Source organism: Phocoena phocoena, chromosome 6 (genome assembly GCF_963924675.1).
Source record: "Phocoena phocoena chromosome 6, mPhoPho1.1, whole genome shotgun sequence".
Classification (NCBI taxonomy): Eukaryota; Metazoa; Chordata; class Mammalia; order Artiodactyla; family Phocoenidae; genus Phocoena; species Phocoena phocoena.
In genome coordinates, this window is record NC_089224.1 from 30,054,431 (window position 1) to 30,067,807 (window position 13,377).

Genomic DNA, 13,377 nt, shown 5'->3' on the forward strand with positions numbered 1-13,377 from the left:
AGATTTCCCATCCAAGTGGAAGTTCTGCAGTACTTTAAAAAATGTCCTCAAGTCATTTATTAAGCACCTCTGTGTGCCCAGTGCTTTGCCAGGTGCTAGGGACACCAGGGGGTTTAGCTTTACTTTCGGGGGCTGTTAACCAGCCATGCTTCAGTCCTGGGTCACTCTGCACTGGCCCTTCTTCCAACCTTTGTGCGGCTGTGACGGATGCCCGCTGGGCCAGGCTCCCCGGGGGAGACTCGAGGTCCTTCCCATCTGGGGCGGGAGAGCCATACCGTTCAAGTAGGCGTTCTGGATGTCGATGGCCTTGGTGGACTGGTCATCGGCGGAGCAGTGCGGGTGGTGGGACGGGGCCCCGAACACCTCGAGCATCCCCTTGGTGAGGCCCGGCTCGAACATCATGCTGCGGCTCCGGACGTTCACGTTCTCACAGCCCGGGTACAGGTTGTTGATGCTCACGGACACTGCCGGCCAGAGAGCAAGCACGTCAGACCTTGCCCCCTGCCCTCCTTCCCAGACTTTGCCCTCCGCCCTTGCCCCACCCCTGCTTCAGGCTGCCTTGTGCACGTGCCTCTCGCGTATGCTGGGCAGCAATGTTTCCCAGGGACACCGTGTTGATTGTTTGCTTCACCTCCCGCATCCTTTCCTGCGCTGCTCTGTGTCCCGAGAGGCTAACCCCATGGACTGCATCTCCTAGGCTTGCTTGCCATGTGCCTCCGGTGAGGGTCCACCAATGGGAGGCACTGTAGAGGCTGGGAGGAGAGAAAGATCGAGGTATATATTTTCCCTCCTCACTGCCTGCTGCTTTTCTGATAGCAGTTGTGTCTCTGACCCTAGACGCCCTGGAGGCTTCTCCCCTGGAGCTCCAGCTTTCCCAGGATCCTGACTTCCTCCTCTTGCCTTTTCAGCCTCAGGGGTGGTAACTAATGGCTCCCCTCTGTTCCTAGCCTCCGGATGCTTCACTGTCTCTTGTATGTTCTTGGGAATTGTGCCTGTGACTTTGAACTTTCATTAAATCTCCACCAGGACCCTGACTGATAACAGATGAGATGAGTACCACTCTGGTACACGAGACTGTTAGGTTGAACGCAAAATGCATGGCATTAAGTAATGCTGAATCATACAGCGAGAAGGCCATTCCTTTATAAAATCCCCTTGAAGGTCTTTAAATTGCTCTAGTAGCAAGTCTCAATGCGTGACATTAAGTTTTTACCATGTCTTCAATCCTTGCTAATCTTCCCTTTTAATAGAGAGGGAGTGTAAAAAACTATACCCCAATTAAAAAAAAAAAAAGAAAAAGAAAAAGATGGAAGCATGTTCTTCCTCTTTCTAGAAAAAAAAAAAGAGGGAGTGGGCCACAGTATATAGCTAGATTTTAATCACATTGCTGTTCATTGCATTTATTTTTATTTATTGGTAGTAGGGATATGGGTTTTCCATTTATGGTAAGGACATTAGCAATTTTACTTTCAAACCTATGTCTTTTAGTAAATAAAAAGAATCAGTTTTAAAAATATGACATAAATAGTAACGGTAGAACTTGGTGGGGCAGGGGAATCAACTGAATAACACATTTGGGTCCCCTGGGCCAGGAGCGGTGCCCTGTGTGCCCTCGGTCCTGACCTCCTTCTGGCTTTTGCCCGTCTCTCGCAACAGACCCCTGACAGCACTGTGAAGGCAGAGCTGGCCTCTCCGCTTCAGGGCTAGAACTCGGGTGGGCACAGCGGGAGGCTCCGTGAGTGCACCAGGGAGGGGCTCAGTGAACCGAATCGCACCATATAGTTCGTACCTTTGGTTCAGAGTTAATAGTGACAGTCACTGCAAGAGACTAAAGAAATGACCATTTCACCTGGGCCACCTGACTTTTAAACTTCGTGATCCAAACACAAAGGTAACCCTTGTTTAAAGACCAAAGACTTCAGACTGAGGACAGGACAATGGGAATATCCAAGGGGTTGGCAGGGAGGAGGAGAAAACTGGAGCTCCCCACCGCCCCGGGTTATAAAAGTAGAAAACTTGGCAAACAGAAGTGCAAATTAGAAAACAAAATGACTCAACTCTCTAGGCCAATGTGATGGACATTTTAGTGTATTTCTTTAGAGATTGTTAGTCCAAGTCTGAGAAAAGCCATGTGACTACACAAGAATGGGTTTGTCCATTTCCCCGTGCCTGGAAACCTGGGGACGATCCCTGTCGGGAATAAGCTTTGTTTAGTGGCACTGTGGGCTGAGGCTTGCCGAGGGAGACCAGAATGGATTCGGTAAATGACAGGCACTCCGGCACCTCACGGACAGTTTTTGTTGGGAGGATGAAAGGTTAGGACAGAGTTTGTATACGGTATTATTAAAATAACAATTTCACAGGGAAACATTAAAATCATGGGAGGAAAACTTTTTTGCTAACCACTGACCCCTAGTGGTAAAAAGTGGCAGGCCCCGAGGGAGAAGCCGCTTTTGCACCCAGGTCAGAAGAGACTTCCTGCAAACGCTCCTCTCCGGTGAGCAGACAACAGCCTCCTGCAGTGATCTTCCTGGCTGCGCGCTCCTCCGCTGGCACCGGGGGTTTCCTTCCTACCGCAGAACCACAGTGCAACAGCTGTGGCACTCAGCTGGCCACCAAGGCAGTGTGTGCGTGTCAGCCACGTGCCGTGAGTGGCTGCCCCCAGGTCCCCACACCACCCCATCCTGTCTCCTGGCTGGTGGCTCAGCCTTTAGCCTCCAGTGCAACGCAAAGCCAAGTTTCTAAAGGCAAATGACCTTCCTGCTGCCTGAGTGATGTAAATGTGCCCACGTGGGCACCTCTCCCAGGGAAAGGAGGAAGGCCTGACCATTCTAGCAGAGGTCAAGGGCGTCCAGAGCTCTGGCCTAGGACACAGCAGAGCATGGTGCCCAGGCACTAGCAATGCCACTGTGAAGGGACAATGCTGCTGTTTCTGGAGACGGACTTCCTTCCCTGGAGGCCACACTCAGGGGTAGGCTTTCCTCAAGTGCCTAACAGAAACGCTGCTCCATCCATTCCCCTACGGCACACGAGGCCCCTAGGGCCTGCCAGATGCCTCCGGCCGGGTCTCCCGCAGGTGGCCCTCCTGGCGCTTCCTATTTGTGCCAAGCTGCTTTTCCCAGGACTCCCTTCTGCTGTTTTGTTAGGGCCAGGCCCAGTCGAGGACTGGCGGGGTCCAGGCCCTGCAGGTGGCTGCGCTCCCTCAGACCAGGGTGTGCTCGCCCCGCACTGGGCAGGGTAGGGCAGGAGGAGGGCCTGCTCCGGAGCCTCCTGCAGACACAGCCTCCTGGCTCTTCCCAGCCTCAGGCAGGACTAGAATTAACTGAGGACGAATCTTGTCACCTGCAGGGGTTGTCTGGATAGAAACTTCACCCACCCCCTTGGAGCAGACCGGCCACCTGGGCATGAAGCAGTGCGGGCCTCTTCCATCCTTGCCCAGGCCAGACAGCTCTGCAATGAACTAGGTGTGTCCTTAGTCCCGGGGTCACACACTCCAATGAGCTCCTGAAATGTCATTTCTGCCACAGGGCAAACCTTCGGACACGGGCATGGAGGGGTCTGCTCCTGAGCTCTCCCGCCTGGAGTTAGGGCGCTGTGTGAGACAGGGTGAAAGGCAGAGCCTGGGCGCCTCTACATGGGGTAGCTCCTCCTCTCCACTAACCGGCTCCAGGCGGAAATGTGAATGCAGTGTGGCCAGAGCTACCAACTTGTTACAAGAAACCAAATAGCCAACTTTTTAAGTGAGACCTCTTGATCTTATTTATTTATTTATTTTTGGCTGCATTGGGTCTTCGTTGCTGCATGCGGGCTTCTCATTGCAGTGGCTTCTCTTGTTGAGGAACACGGGCTCTAGGCTCGAGGGCTCAGTAGTTGTGGCTCACGGGCTCTAGAACGCAGGCTCAGTAGTTGTGGCACAAGGCCTTAGTTGCTCCGCGGCATGTGGGATCTTCCCGGACCAGGGCTCGAACCCGTGCCCCCTGCATTGGCAGGCGGATTCTTAACCACTGTGCCATCAGGGAAGTCCAGACATCTTGACTTTTAAACGTTGGAAGCTAATTCAATGTTTCTCCTTCCCCTCATACTACACAGAACGCTGCAGCTCACCAGGCTGCTGGCCTCTGACCTTATTTCCCAGCGCCTCGAATTACTTTTCTCTCTGCTGAGTGTAGTGGGGAGGTTCTCCTGGTCCAGAGCACCTGTTGTCCTCGAGAGAATCTTGTGTCAGTCAGCCCCATGACCCAAGTCTCTCGAAGCCCTGGCTGAAGGACACAGTGAGATTTGCTGACAAGGCAGCCATCCTGAGCTGCATTTTATCAAGAATCTACTTCTGGATTCTTCCAGATGTGGGAAATTGACCAGAAGGAAGATGAATGGAGATATTACTTCTGAGGGGTGAGGGTTGAGCCATTCTCCCTCTGGGGGAACCCAGATGTCACTTGATATGTGGCTGCTTCAGGTTAGCCCATGGGCTCCTGAGGCATAAATTCATATCCAATACGACTTATAAAAATTCCAGGTCACAGATCTGGATAGCTCTCATCTCTTTGTCTTTCTCTGTCTCTGCTCTTTGTCTCTGTCTCTCTGGCTCCCGCCCCGCCCCGCCCCCCCGAGTCAGATTGGAGTGACCTTAACCCACAGCAGGAGAGAGCTGGTTCCCCCTAGGGGTGACATGAGGAACTGCTAGAGAAGCTCACTTTGAACCTTGAAGCAATACTGGTCTGGCCCACACATAAGAGGCTCAACTTAATCATGAAACCTGGAAAACTATTGGCTTCTGAGAAGGGGTGGACCTATCTTACATACTGAAATTGAGCAAAATTACAGTGGAAAATGGAAAACATGAGCACAAATATGCCCCAAGGCAGACGGAGTTATAAGTATCATTAATAAGCCCTGGCTCAGAAGCCAGACACTTCATGAATCACCAGCTGTGTGACTCCGGGCAGTCTACTTGACCCCTCAAGGCTTCAGCAAAAGGGTGGTAAAAATGCCAATAAGTCTGTCACGTGGATTAAATGAGGTGTCACACGTACCACATTCTGCCCAGCTCCTGGCACGTAATTAGCACTCAGTACGCGTTAGCAACACGTGTTAGCAAATATTGTACTCATTCTAATTGTATATCCATTTTGGTTACACTTCTTCCCCTAGTTTCAATTCTACTGCTGTGTCGGAGGGGAGAAGTTGAAAGGGGCGTGCAGATCTCGGTCAGCTGTCCCTCACTCCAGCGAATGCTGCCCAGACATCCTTCCTCACGGAGACAGAAATTACATAGAAACACAAACTTTAAAACATTTGTTTTCATCCTAGGGAACAGATATGACACCTTCGTAATATGTACAGAAAGTGAGTCTGAAAAACAAGCTCTTTGTGTCTTCAAGGGCAGAGTCCCCGAGCAGAACACGATTGTGCCATTTTGCACGTTCGTGATTGCGGACCGTGATTTCAGTGAGGCCCTTTCCTCGCTAGCACCAGGGCAGGGTGCGCTCACTGGCCAAGAGCTGGGAGGACCACACCTGGAAGCCACCAAGGCGGCGGGAACCGGTCGGCCTCAGGCCAAGTGCTCCAAACAAAGCCACACCTCCTCCCAGACCTTGACCTTGGAAGTACCCAGTGGAGAGACAGGGGCTGGTGGGGTGCCTACCTGCTGGCTTGGAGGCCAGGGGTGAGGGTGGGAACCGGGTGGAGTTGGTGGAGGACAGCCGGGGCCGGCGTCTTCGGAAGAAGCTCCTCAGCAGCCCACACTTGAGAGATTCCACCAGGGTGGTCTTCCCAGACCCCGAGTGGCCGAACAGCTTCAGCTTGATTCTCAGCTGCAGGTTCTGTGTGGGTCTCAGTTGCTGGATGAAGAGTCCTCGGTGCGTGTCCTGAATATAGATGAGAGAGGCACTGTTAGTCACAGGAGAAGTGCAGCCCCTGAGCAAAAGGCACACGCTGATTCCCACGGTTCAGGACCGCTGCTGCATCCTTCCGGTCTGTGAGTTTTCTTTGCCTTTTTAAAAAAATTGAGGTTATAAGTGACCTATAACGTTATATTAGTTTCAGGTGTACAATGTAAATGATTTGATGTCTGTATATATTGTGAAATTATCACCACAGTAAGTCTAGTTACCATCCATCACCACACAGAGTAACACTTTTTTTCCTTGTGATGAGAATTTTAAAGATCTATTCTCATCAACTTTCAGATGTGCGGTACAGTCACCATGCTGTACGTTACATCCCCAAGACTAATTTAACTTATAACTGGAAGTTTGTACCCCAACCTGCAATTTCTACCCACGTGGCAGATACGGTCTGTTCTGTCCCCACTGCATTAAAAAACTTTAAATGTAAAATAAACATACAATTCACCAGTTTAAAATGAACCATTCAGAGGCTTTTGGTGCACGTACGATGTTGTACAACCATCACTGCTATCTGGTCCCAGAGTGTTTTCATCCCCCCACAAGGAAACTCTGTGCCCATGAGCAGCCACTTCCCAGGCCCCTCTCTGGCCGGCTGTTGGCAACCACCGATGTGCTCTGTCTCAGTGGATTTGCCTACCTCCGTTGCATTTTGATGCACAATGAATTGGATGGAGCAATTCCTGCCAAGTGGTCCATTTAAAAGTGAAACGGGGTCAGCCCCGTTAGACTGGCCAGGTCACCTCCTCCTTCTGCGTGGAGGAGTCTTGTTCCTTTACGACGCTCTGAAGGTACGAGATGATGAGAAGAAGCGCATCACGTGGTACAAAGCTAAATGCGGGGGAGGGGCCTGGGGGCCATGACAACCTTTCCGCTTTCTTCTTTCTCAGCCCTACAGGGGAGAAGCAGGAGTCTCCGCAGCCCTGGATAATTCACACATTCATCATCAAACATTTATGGAGGACCTCCCGTGTGCTGGAACGGGAAGGTCTACACCCGCCCCAGATCCGCAGTTTTGGGGGGACACAGACATGCGAACAGTGTGACATCAAATATAACGTGGGTGCTTTTGAAGGGATGGTGTTGCTGAGGTGCTCTGTGCCCCCAGAGAACCCACCTCAAGGGCTATGTGGGGGGGGGGCATTGATCATGCCACCCTGGCTCCATCCCAGACTCACACACCCGGCCTGCTTCCCAGCTCCTAACCCAGTAATAACAGCCTGTCAGAGCTGTGGATTGCAGCCTGAGGTCGAGCCCTTCTCCCCTACCCACGATGATCCCCTTTGCTTTAGCTTGTTAACTTCCACGCATCCCAGGAGACCTATCTTGCTGTGGCCTCTCCAGGAGGTTTCCTCACAGGCAGGCTCAAGCGCACGTGTGGCTCTCCATTGTCACCCCACTAGACTGTAGGGTAATCACGTGACACTCTTCTCCTTTAGACTCAAGGGCCAGACCTTGAGGGGAGAGACGGTATCCCCAGCACCTGGCACAGGTAGGATGCCCAATAAAGAGGTGTTGTGTAAATGATGTACTCAGGGGGTGATCCACGCAAGAGCGTTTCGGAGGCAAGTGTCTGCCTTTCCCTTTCAGTGTGACCTCATACCTGGCCGGACCACTGCTTCCAGACCCAAATCCTGGGAGGTGCTGATTTACTGCTGATCTCTTCCAGCTGAGCCACCGTTACTTTTTCCACCAACGACCAAGGACGGGAGCGTGCTCAGTAACAAACACGGCTCTCCCGAGTTCCTACTCCCATTTTCTCTTGGTAAACTCTGACCCCTCTTTCTCAGCAGGGGCAACACTGTCCCCTAGCTGGCATTTTGGAAATGGACGGTAGCAGCTTTAGTTCTCAGCGTTGGGGGATACTGCTGGCGGTGGGTAGGTGGGTGCTAGGGGTACTGACGTGTACATACAATGTCCTGAGCGGTAAGAACTCTCTTGAGTCTGCCTGACTTCTGAGTGTTTGCTGAGCATTTATATAAGAGAAAAACCTTGTTTATGATCATCTGAGCTTAGGACTTAATTGCATTTTACATATGACCCAGAGGGCTTTGGGAGGGCTTGGTTTAATACATAGTGACTTTCCCAAGAACACAACTATTTTATACGCTGGTGGAATTATATATACATGGGTTTTTTTCCTAATCTTTCAGGAGCTGTGATCCCCACTTCTGAAACGTCAGCCTGTTGCTGCTGTATTTGAGTTGCCATCCCTCCCACATCCGTGGCATCTGTAGGTGTTACATTCAGTGATTCTGCAGATGGGTCCAAGTATCTGCCAATTTCACAATGTCTCCTCTTTGCCTGTGCTCCGCATTTCCATACACGTTCTATTATACTCTATATATGCCTTCGATGTCTTTGTTATACTATAGTTAGGGCACTCTATTGATCTTTTATTTTATTTGTATTTTTAAAGTATTTATTTATTTGGCTGTGCCAGGTCTTAGTTGTGGCATGTGGGATCTTCAGTTGTGGCACACCGGCTCTTAGTTGTGGCACGCGGGATCTAGTTCCCCGACCAGGGGTCGAACCTGGGCCCCGTGCATCGGGAGCACGTGAGTCTTAACCACTGGGCCACCAGGGAAGTCCCTCTATTGATCTTTTAAAATTACCTGTGTAGGTACATTGTTACCTTTGAATTTTATTTTGGGAGAGTAAAGGGGCATCACAATATGTACATTATAAAGTATTGGGTCGGCTAGGGTTGGAAACCATGGTTGGGACAGTGATCTGGTTTCTTTTTCTAACCTCAAGCACTGCATTGGGTGGGAAAAGCTGGGGTATCTTGCCAGCAATTTCCCTGAATTATTACCCAAGTCAGCACAGAAGCTGAAAAGTTCTATCCTGAGACAGTGACTCACTGGGGTGTTGCTGAGCAGGCATGAAGAAATGGGGTGCTGGCATTCTCCCCCGTGCCATCTACTGCTGCCGATGAGCCCATGACCCCCTGAAAGAAATCTACCATCTCTCATTCTAATTTAATCTCCGGAACCAGCCCATTATCTTCCCTCTAAGTCAGGGCCCGCTACACCTCCACCCACCTCACGCTGAGTGTCTGAACTGGAAGCATCCCCTTCCGCTAGGAGTACCTCACCGAATAAATTAAAAACTTCTCCATCTATTTCATGACCCACAGCCACCTAACACGCACAGCTCCTTTGTGTGAAGCCAGTATCTGCTTCTCCCGACACAGTGCAAAGGCAGAAAACCTGCTTCCAGCTTCAGTCCCGTCATTAGGTCTGGACGCACTGCGCAGTGAATCGCTCGCTGCTCTCTTCTGTTTCGTGCCTTCCTGGTCCTGGCACTGTGAGTTTGGCCAACATGTCTGTCCTGTGTGAAGGAGTGAGGGCACTTCTGTCCTTTCTGCACAAGTCCCCGCAGGCCCTTCCTCTCTGAGCAGACTTGCACCGAGGGAACCGATGGACACAGGTGCTACCCTGCGTGCTTCCAGCAGCAGCTCTGAACCAAAGTGGGCTTGCCCTACGCAGCTGACAGATGGTATGTCTCCACTTTGCTCAGCGCCGCCTGAGCCTGAGAGCCCCGCTCACTCCTCCCCACTCCACGCAGGGCAGTGGCGGGCCGGCAGTGGCTGGCAATCTGTTTGTCTGCTTCCCAGGTCAGCCCCAGAAATGGAGGCAAGAGGGAAGAGAAGCCAGTGACAGTGGGCTGTGACCTTGGTCTGGTTAGTCCAGGTTAAACAAGAATCTTGCAGGGTCACGTTTACAGAAAAATCCCCCACCCCTGATATCTGAGCAAATTCTTCATGCCCAACCTTGATACCCGATCACCCTGGCGCACCTTCAGCAAGAATCCTGATGACTATTATAACCTTTAAAACTTCCTATTTTCCCGCTGCCTCAACATCCCCGCAAACAGGCTGTGAGTGCCGGCCCAGGTGCACCGGTGTGTAAGGTGGGCTCAGCCACAAGTTCCCCTTCCTACCCTCCCAAGGGTGACCCTGTGACATTCAAACACACCAGTGACACTGCCCCCCGCTCCCCCTGCCTTTCCTCATGTACCACCCTGATCCCTAGCAAAGGCACTTGCCACGGGGGCTCGCAGCTTGCCCCTGGCTTGAGTCTGAGCTCTGTGACAACGCTCTAACCCCCATCTCTCTGGGACCTATGATATAAAAAGCTATGTTTTGCCCTGAGCCTCTCCTCTGTCTCCTCTTGTGGCCACAACCGGCTGACCATCTCATAAGAGAATCTAAAGCACTCAATCCAGCAAGAAGCCTCTCAGCCTTTGGGTTTCCTCTTAGCAATTTTCCACCCACTGACCTCCCCCCACCCTTGCTCCTTGGCTATAAATCCCCACTTGTCTTTGCTGAAGTTGGGGTTGAGCCAGTCTCTTTCCTCTGCTACACGCCCACTGCAGTACCCCTGGAAGGGTCATGAATTATTCTTTCACGAACGGAGGAGTTGTGACAGATGCATTTCCTGTCTGCAGGAGTAACTTCCACATTTGTATCTTCCAGCTTATGCTGTCTTTTCACTCACATCCCTTATTAAACCTCAAAGAAACCTTTGTGGTTAATGTGGTCGTTCTCTGTTTCAGATGTGGAAACCAAGGCTCAGAGTGGCCAAGGCACTTGCCCAAGGCAAAGACAGAACTCACCACCAGGTCTCTTTTCTACCACTGCTGTCAGTGAAAGGGAGGTGGTGGGTTTCTCAGAAGGGGACTGGGGAGCAGGGAGCGGTAAACAAGGATTTGCAGATCGAGAGCAGAATCTCAAAGTGGGGATGTCTTGAGTTACAAGCACTGTGAATATCCAAGCAGGGCCATTTCCAGTTTGTCCCACTCAGAAGACACTTCCCAGTTAGTGCAGGGTCCCGATTTAAAGTAAGATTTATAAGACATTGCTACGATAAAGGCAAGTAGAATGAGAAGGGGCCCCCCTGCTCTGGATTTGCATGGACAAAGGGCACATTTCGGCACCTCATTTTTCCTAAGCAAATGAGTTGGATTGCTGGCCCGTGTTAACAGGCTCCACGTCCTCGGGGAGCCCCAGGGAGGCTTCAAGTTTTTTTTTTTTTTTTTTTTTTTTTTTTAATGAAATTGCAGATTGAGCCTTCATCTGGAGGGGCTGTGCTCATCTCAGAACCCATCACTAGCTCACATGTTGTTTCCCCAATAATAACTGTCCTCAGGAAATCTTTTGTCCAAGAAAATACTGCTTCACTGGACTGACAGCTCGGCTTTTACAATGTCCTCAATTCCAGACGATCATGCGAACACACGTGCATTCTCACCTTTCAAGTGGAGGTGAATGGCGGGCAGATGAGAAAAATAATTCGCAGGCCAAAGAAAGGGGTACAGGGGTTGCAAGCCATCCCACGTTCCTGCCCTCTGCCCAGGGCCTTTGCACATCTCCTGGCCCTTCCTTTCCCCTTCCACCAGGACCTGCTGGCCTGGGCTGGGATGGACTCATTCACCCTTCACCTTGCCCTTGGGAAGATGAGCCAGGAAACTGCTCTCCATCAAGACTGACAGAATCCACCATTATCTTGAAAGGCAAGGAAAAGCAAGATATACTCGAGATTTCCTGTCTAAGGAAATTTAACCTCGTCCTCGGGGATGACCCCTCTTCGTGCTCACTAAGAACTTTGGAGAATCTGAACACAACTGAATTTGATATAGTAACCTGAGACAGAAGTTTCTGAAATCTCTTTCCTCCTGGCGGGTGATGCGTTTCCACTTCTCACCACTAGATGTCGCAGCAGGGACGCATCCAGACCGGGGTCCCCGGGAAGGCAGCTTGCATCAGCCTGAGTGTGCCCTCTCCAAGGCAGACTATGGTTTTGATGCGGACAGGGGCAGAGGAAGGTACGGAGTGTGCTCTTGGCTAGCTCTAGGAGGTGGTAGGATATCGATTTCTTTGGAAGGGGAGCACTGAAGTCCATCCGTGGTCTATATTTAACAGAAGCTCTAAGACCCTCCCTGTGCCTGGGCTGGTCAGGTCCTCACTGGCTGGGCCGGGGAAGCATAAGCAGGGACACTGCCCGAGGGAGTGGAGGGTTCTTTGTTACCCAAGTCTTGGCTCATGCGTTGAAATATTCTCGTGTCCTGTCCCCCTCTCCCCCAAAGGCTGGCGGATGTGGCTGGAACGTGGTGAGGCCTCTTGCAAGCGGGCTGGGAAGCTGGGGGGAAGCAGCAGTGAATCCCGAGGAATCAGACAGAATCCTAAACCAGAACCTGGGCTTCCAGGTGCTCACAAAGGTGCGTTTGTGAGAGTGGGAGGCTAGAGCACATATTTCCCCGTTAGCTTTAACTATATACTTTAAATATTTACACAGGAAAGTGAGCTCCCGTTTGTATTCTTGCCCAAAGCTCACAAAGTAACTGAGCCTGGACAGCTCTGGTCCAAGCAGCTGTCCTATCTCACCTGGCTGCCAAGACCACCTTCTATCTGGTCTCCCGGTCTGAGCAGAGGGAAATTCCTAACCTACTTACTTAACGCACTTGGACCAATACCCAATCACCTTACCAAGATCTGTAAAGCTGGGCCTATCTTTCAGATCAGATCTCCTCGGGCATCATTTTCTGCCCCAAAGACTGCACTCAGACTCTGCTGCTAACCCCATCACCCCCTCCTTTTTGATCTATTTCCTAGAACACACCTGACTCTTTACCGCCTCAGGCCCTTTTCACTCATTCCCTCTGCCTTCTCCCAGCCCTTCCTCCGGTCGGCTCCTCTTTCTTGCCTTTGGGTGTTGGTTTAAATGTCACCATCAGAGAGGCATCCCCACACCCGTAAGTGGAAAGCAGCCACCACCTGCCATCCCCTTACTTTCTCTCATTTCAGCCCATTTGAATCCCCTACACTTACACCAGGCGGCAGCAAACCTTTCTGTAAAGGACCAGGTGGCCTCTGTTGTGACTGCCACATACGTGTCTAGAAACCAGCCAGACACAGGAGTGAATGGAGGGGTGTAGCTGTGCTCCAATAAAACTTTATTTACAAAAACAGGCGATGGGCTGGTTTTGGCTCTATGGCCATTGTTTGCCACCCCCTGACCTATCTGGCATTTTCTTATTTGTTTATTAGCTGGTCTTGCCTCTTTTGTTCGCTGTGGTCTCTTTGGGGCCTAGAACGGTTCTTGGCCTATAGTAGATACTGTGACTATCTTTTAAACACGTATTATTCGGAAACTGCATTGCTTTTTTGAAGGCCTGGTTAATTTGGGTTTCTAGTTTCCTTTCTTCCAGCACCTTTTGCCCCCTGGCAATTTAGCTTTCACTTTCTCATCTGCAAAGGTAACTAAATGTCAGCAGATTGACAGGGAGGACCATCTCCAATCTGGGAAAGCCAGATAAGAGCATGGAGAGATGACATGGCTTTCCACACGTGGCAGGATGCAATTAGACCCAGCAGGATGGGAGCAGCAACTCTTAATTATGCAAATGCAGTTTACTTGTGGTGAATTTTAAATTCTGGGCAAACTCCCAACTTTGTCCTATTTTTCAA

General features: G+C 50.9%; 1 protein-coding gene across 3 annotated transcripts in view; it reads right to left on the reverse strand.

Annotated features, from left to right (window-relative positions):
* Window positions 1–13,377, reverse strand: part of DAPK1 (death associated protein kinase 1) — a 206,488-nt gene that overhangs the window by 18,924 nt on the left and 174,187 nt on the right. For all 3 annotated transcript variants that reach the window (XM_065879323.1, XM_065879324.1, XM_065879325.1), the window contains 2 exons: window positions 5,645–5,867; window positions 276–464 (listed from right to left, as the gene is read on the reverse strand). In XM_065879323.1, the coding sequence (XP_065735395.1) occupies window positions 276–464; window positions 5,645–5,867 (412 nt within the window). The remainder of the gene's footprint in view (window positions 1–275; window positions 465–5,644; window positions 5,868–13,377) is intronic.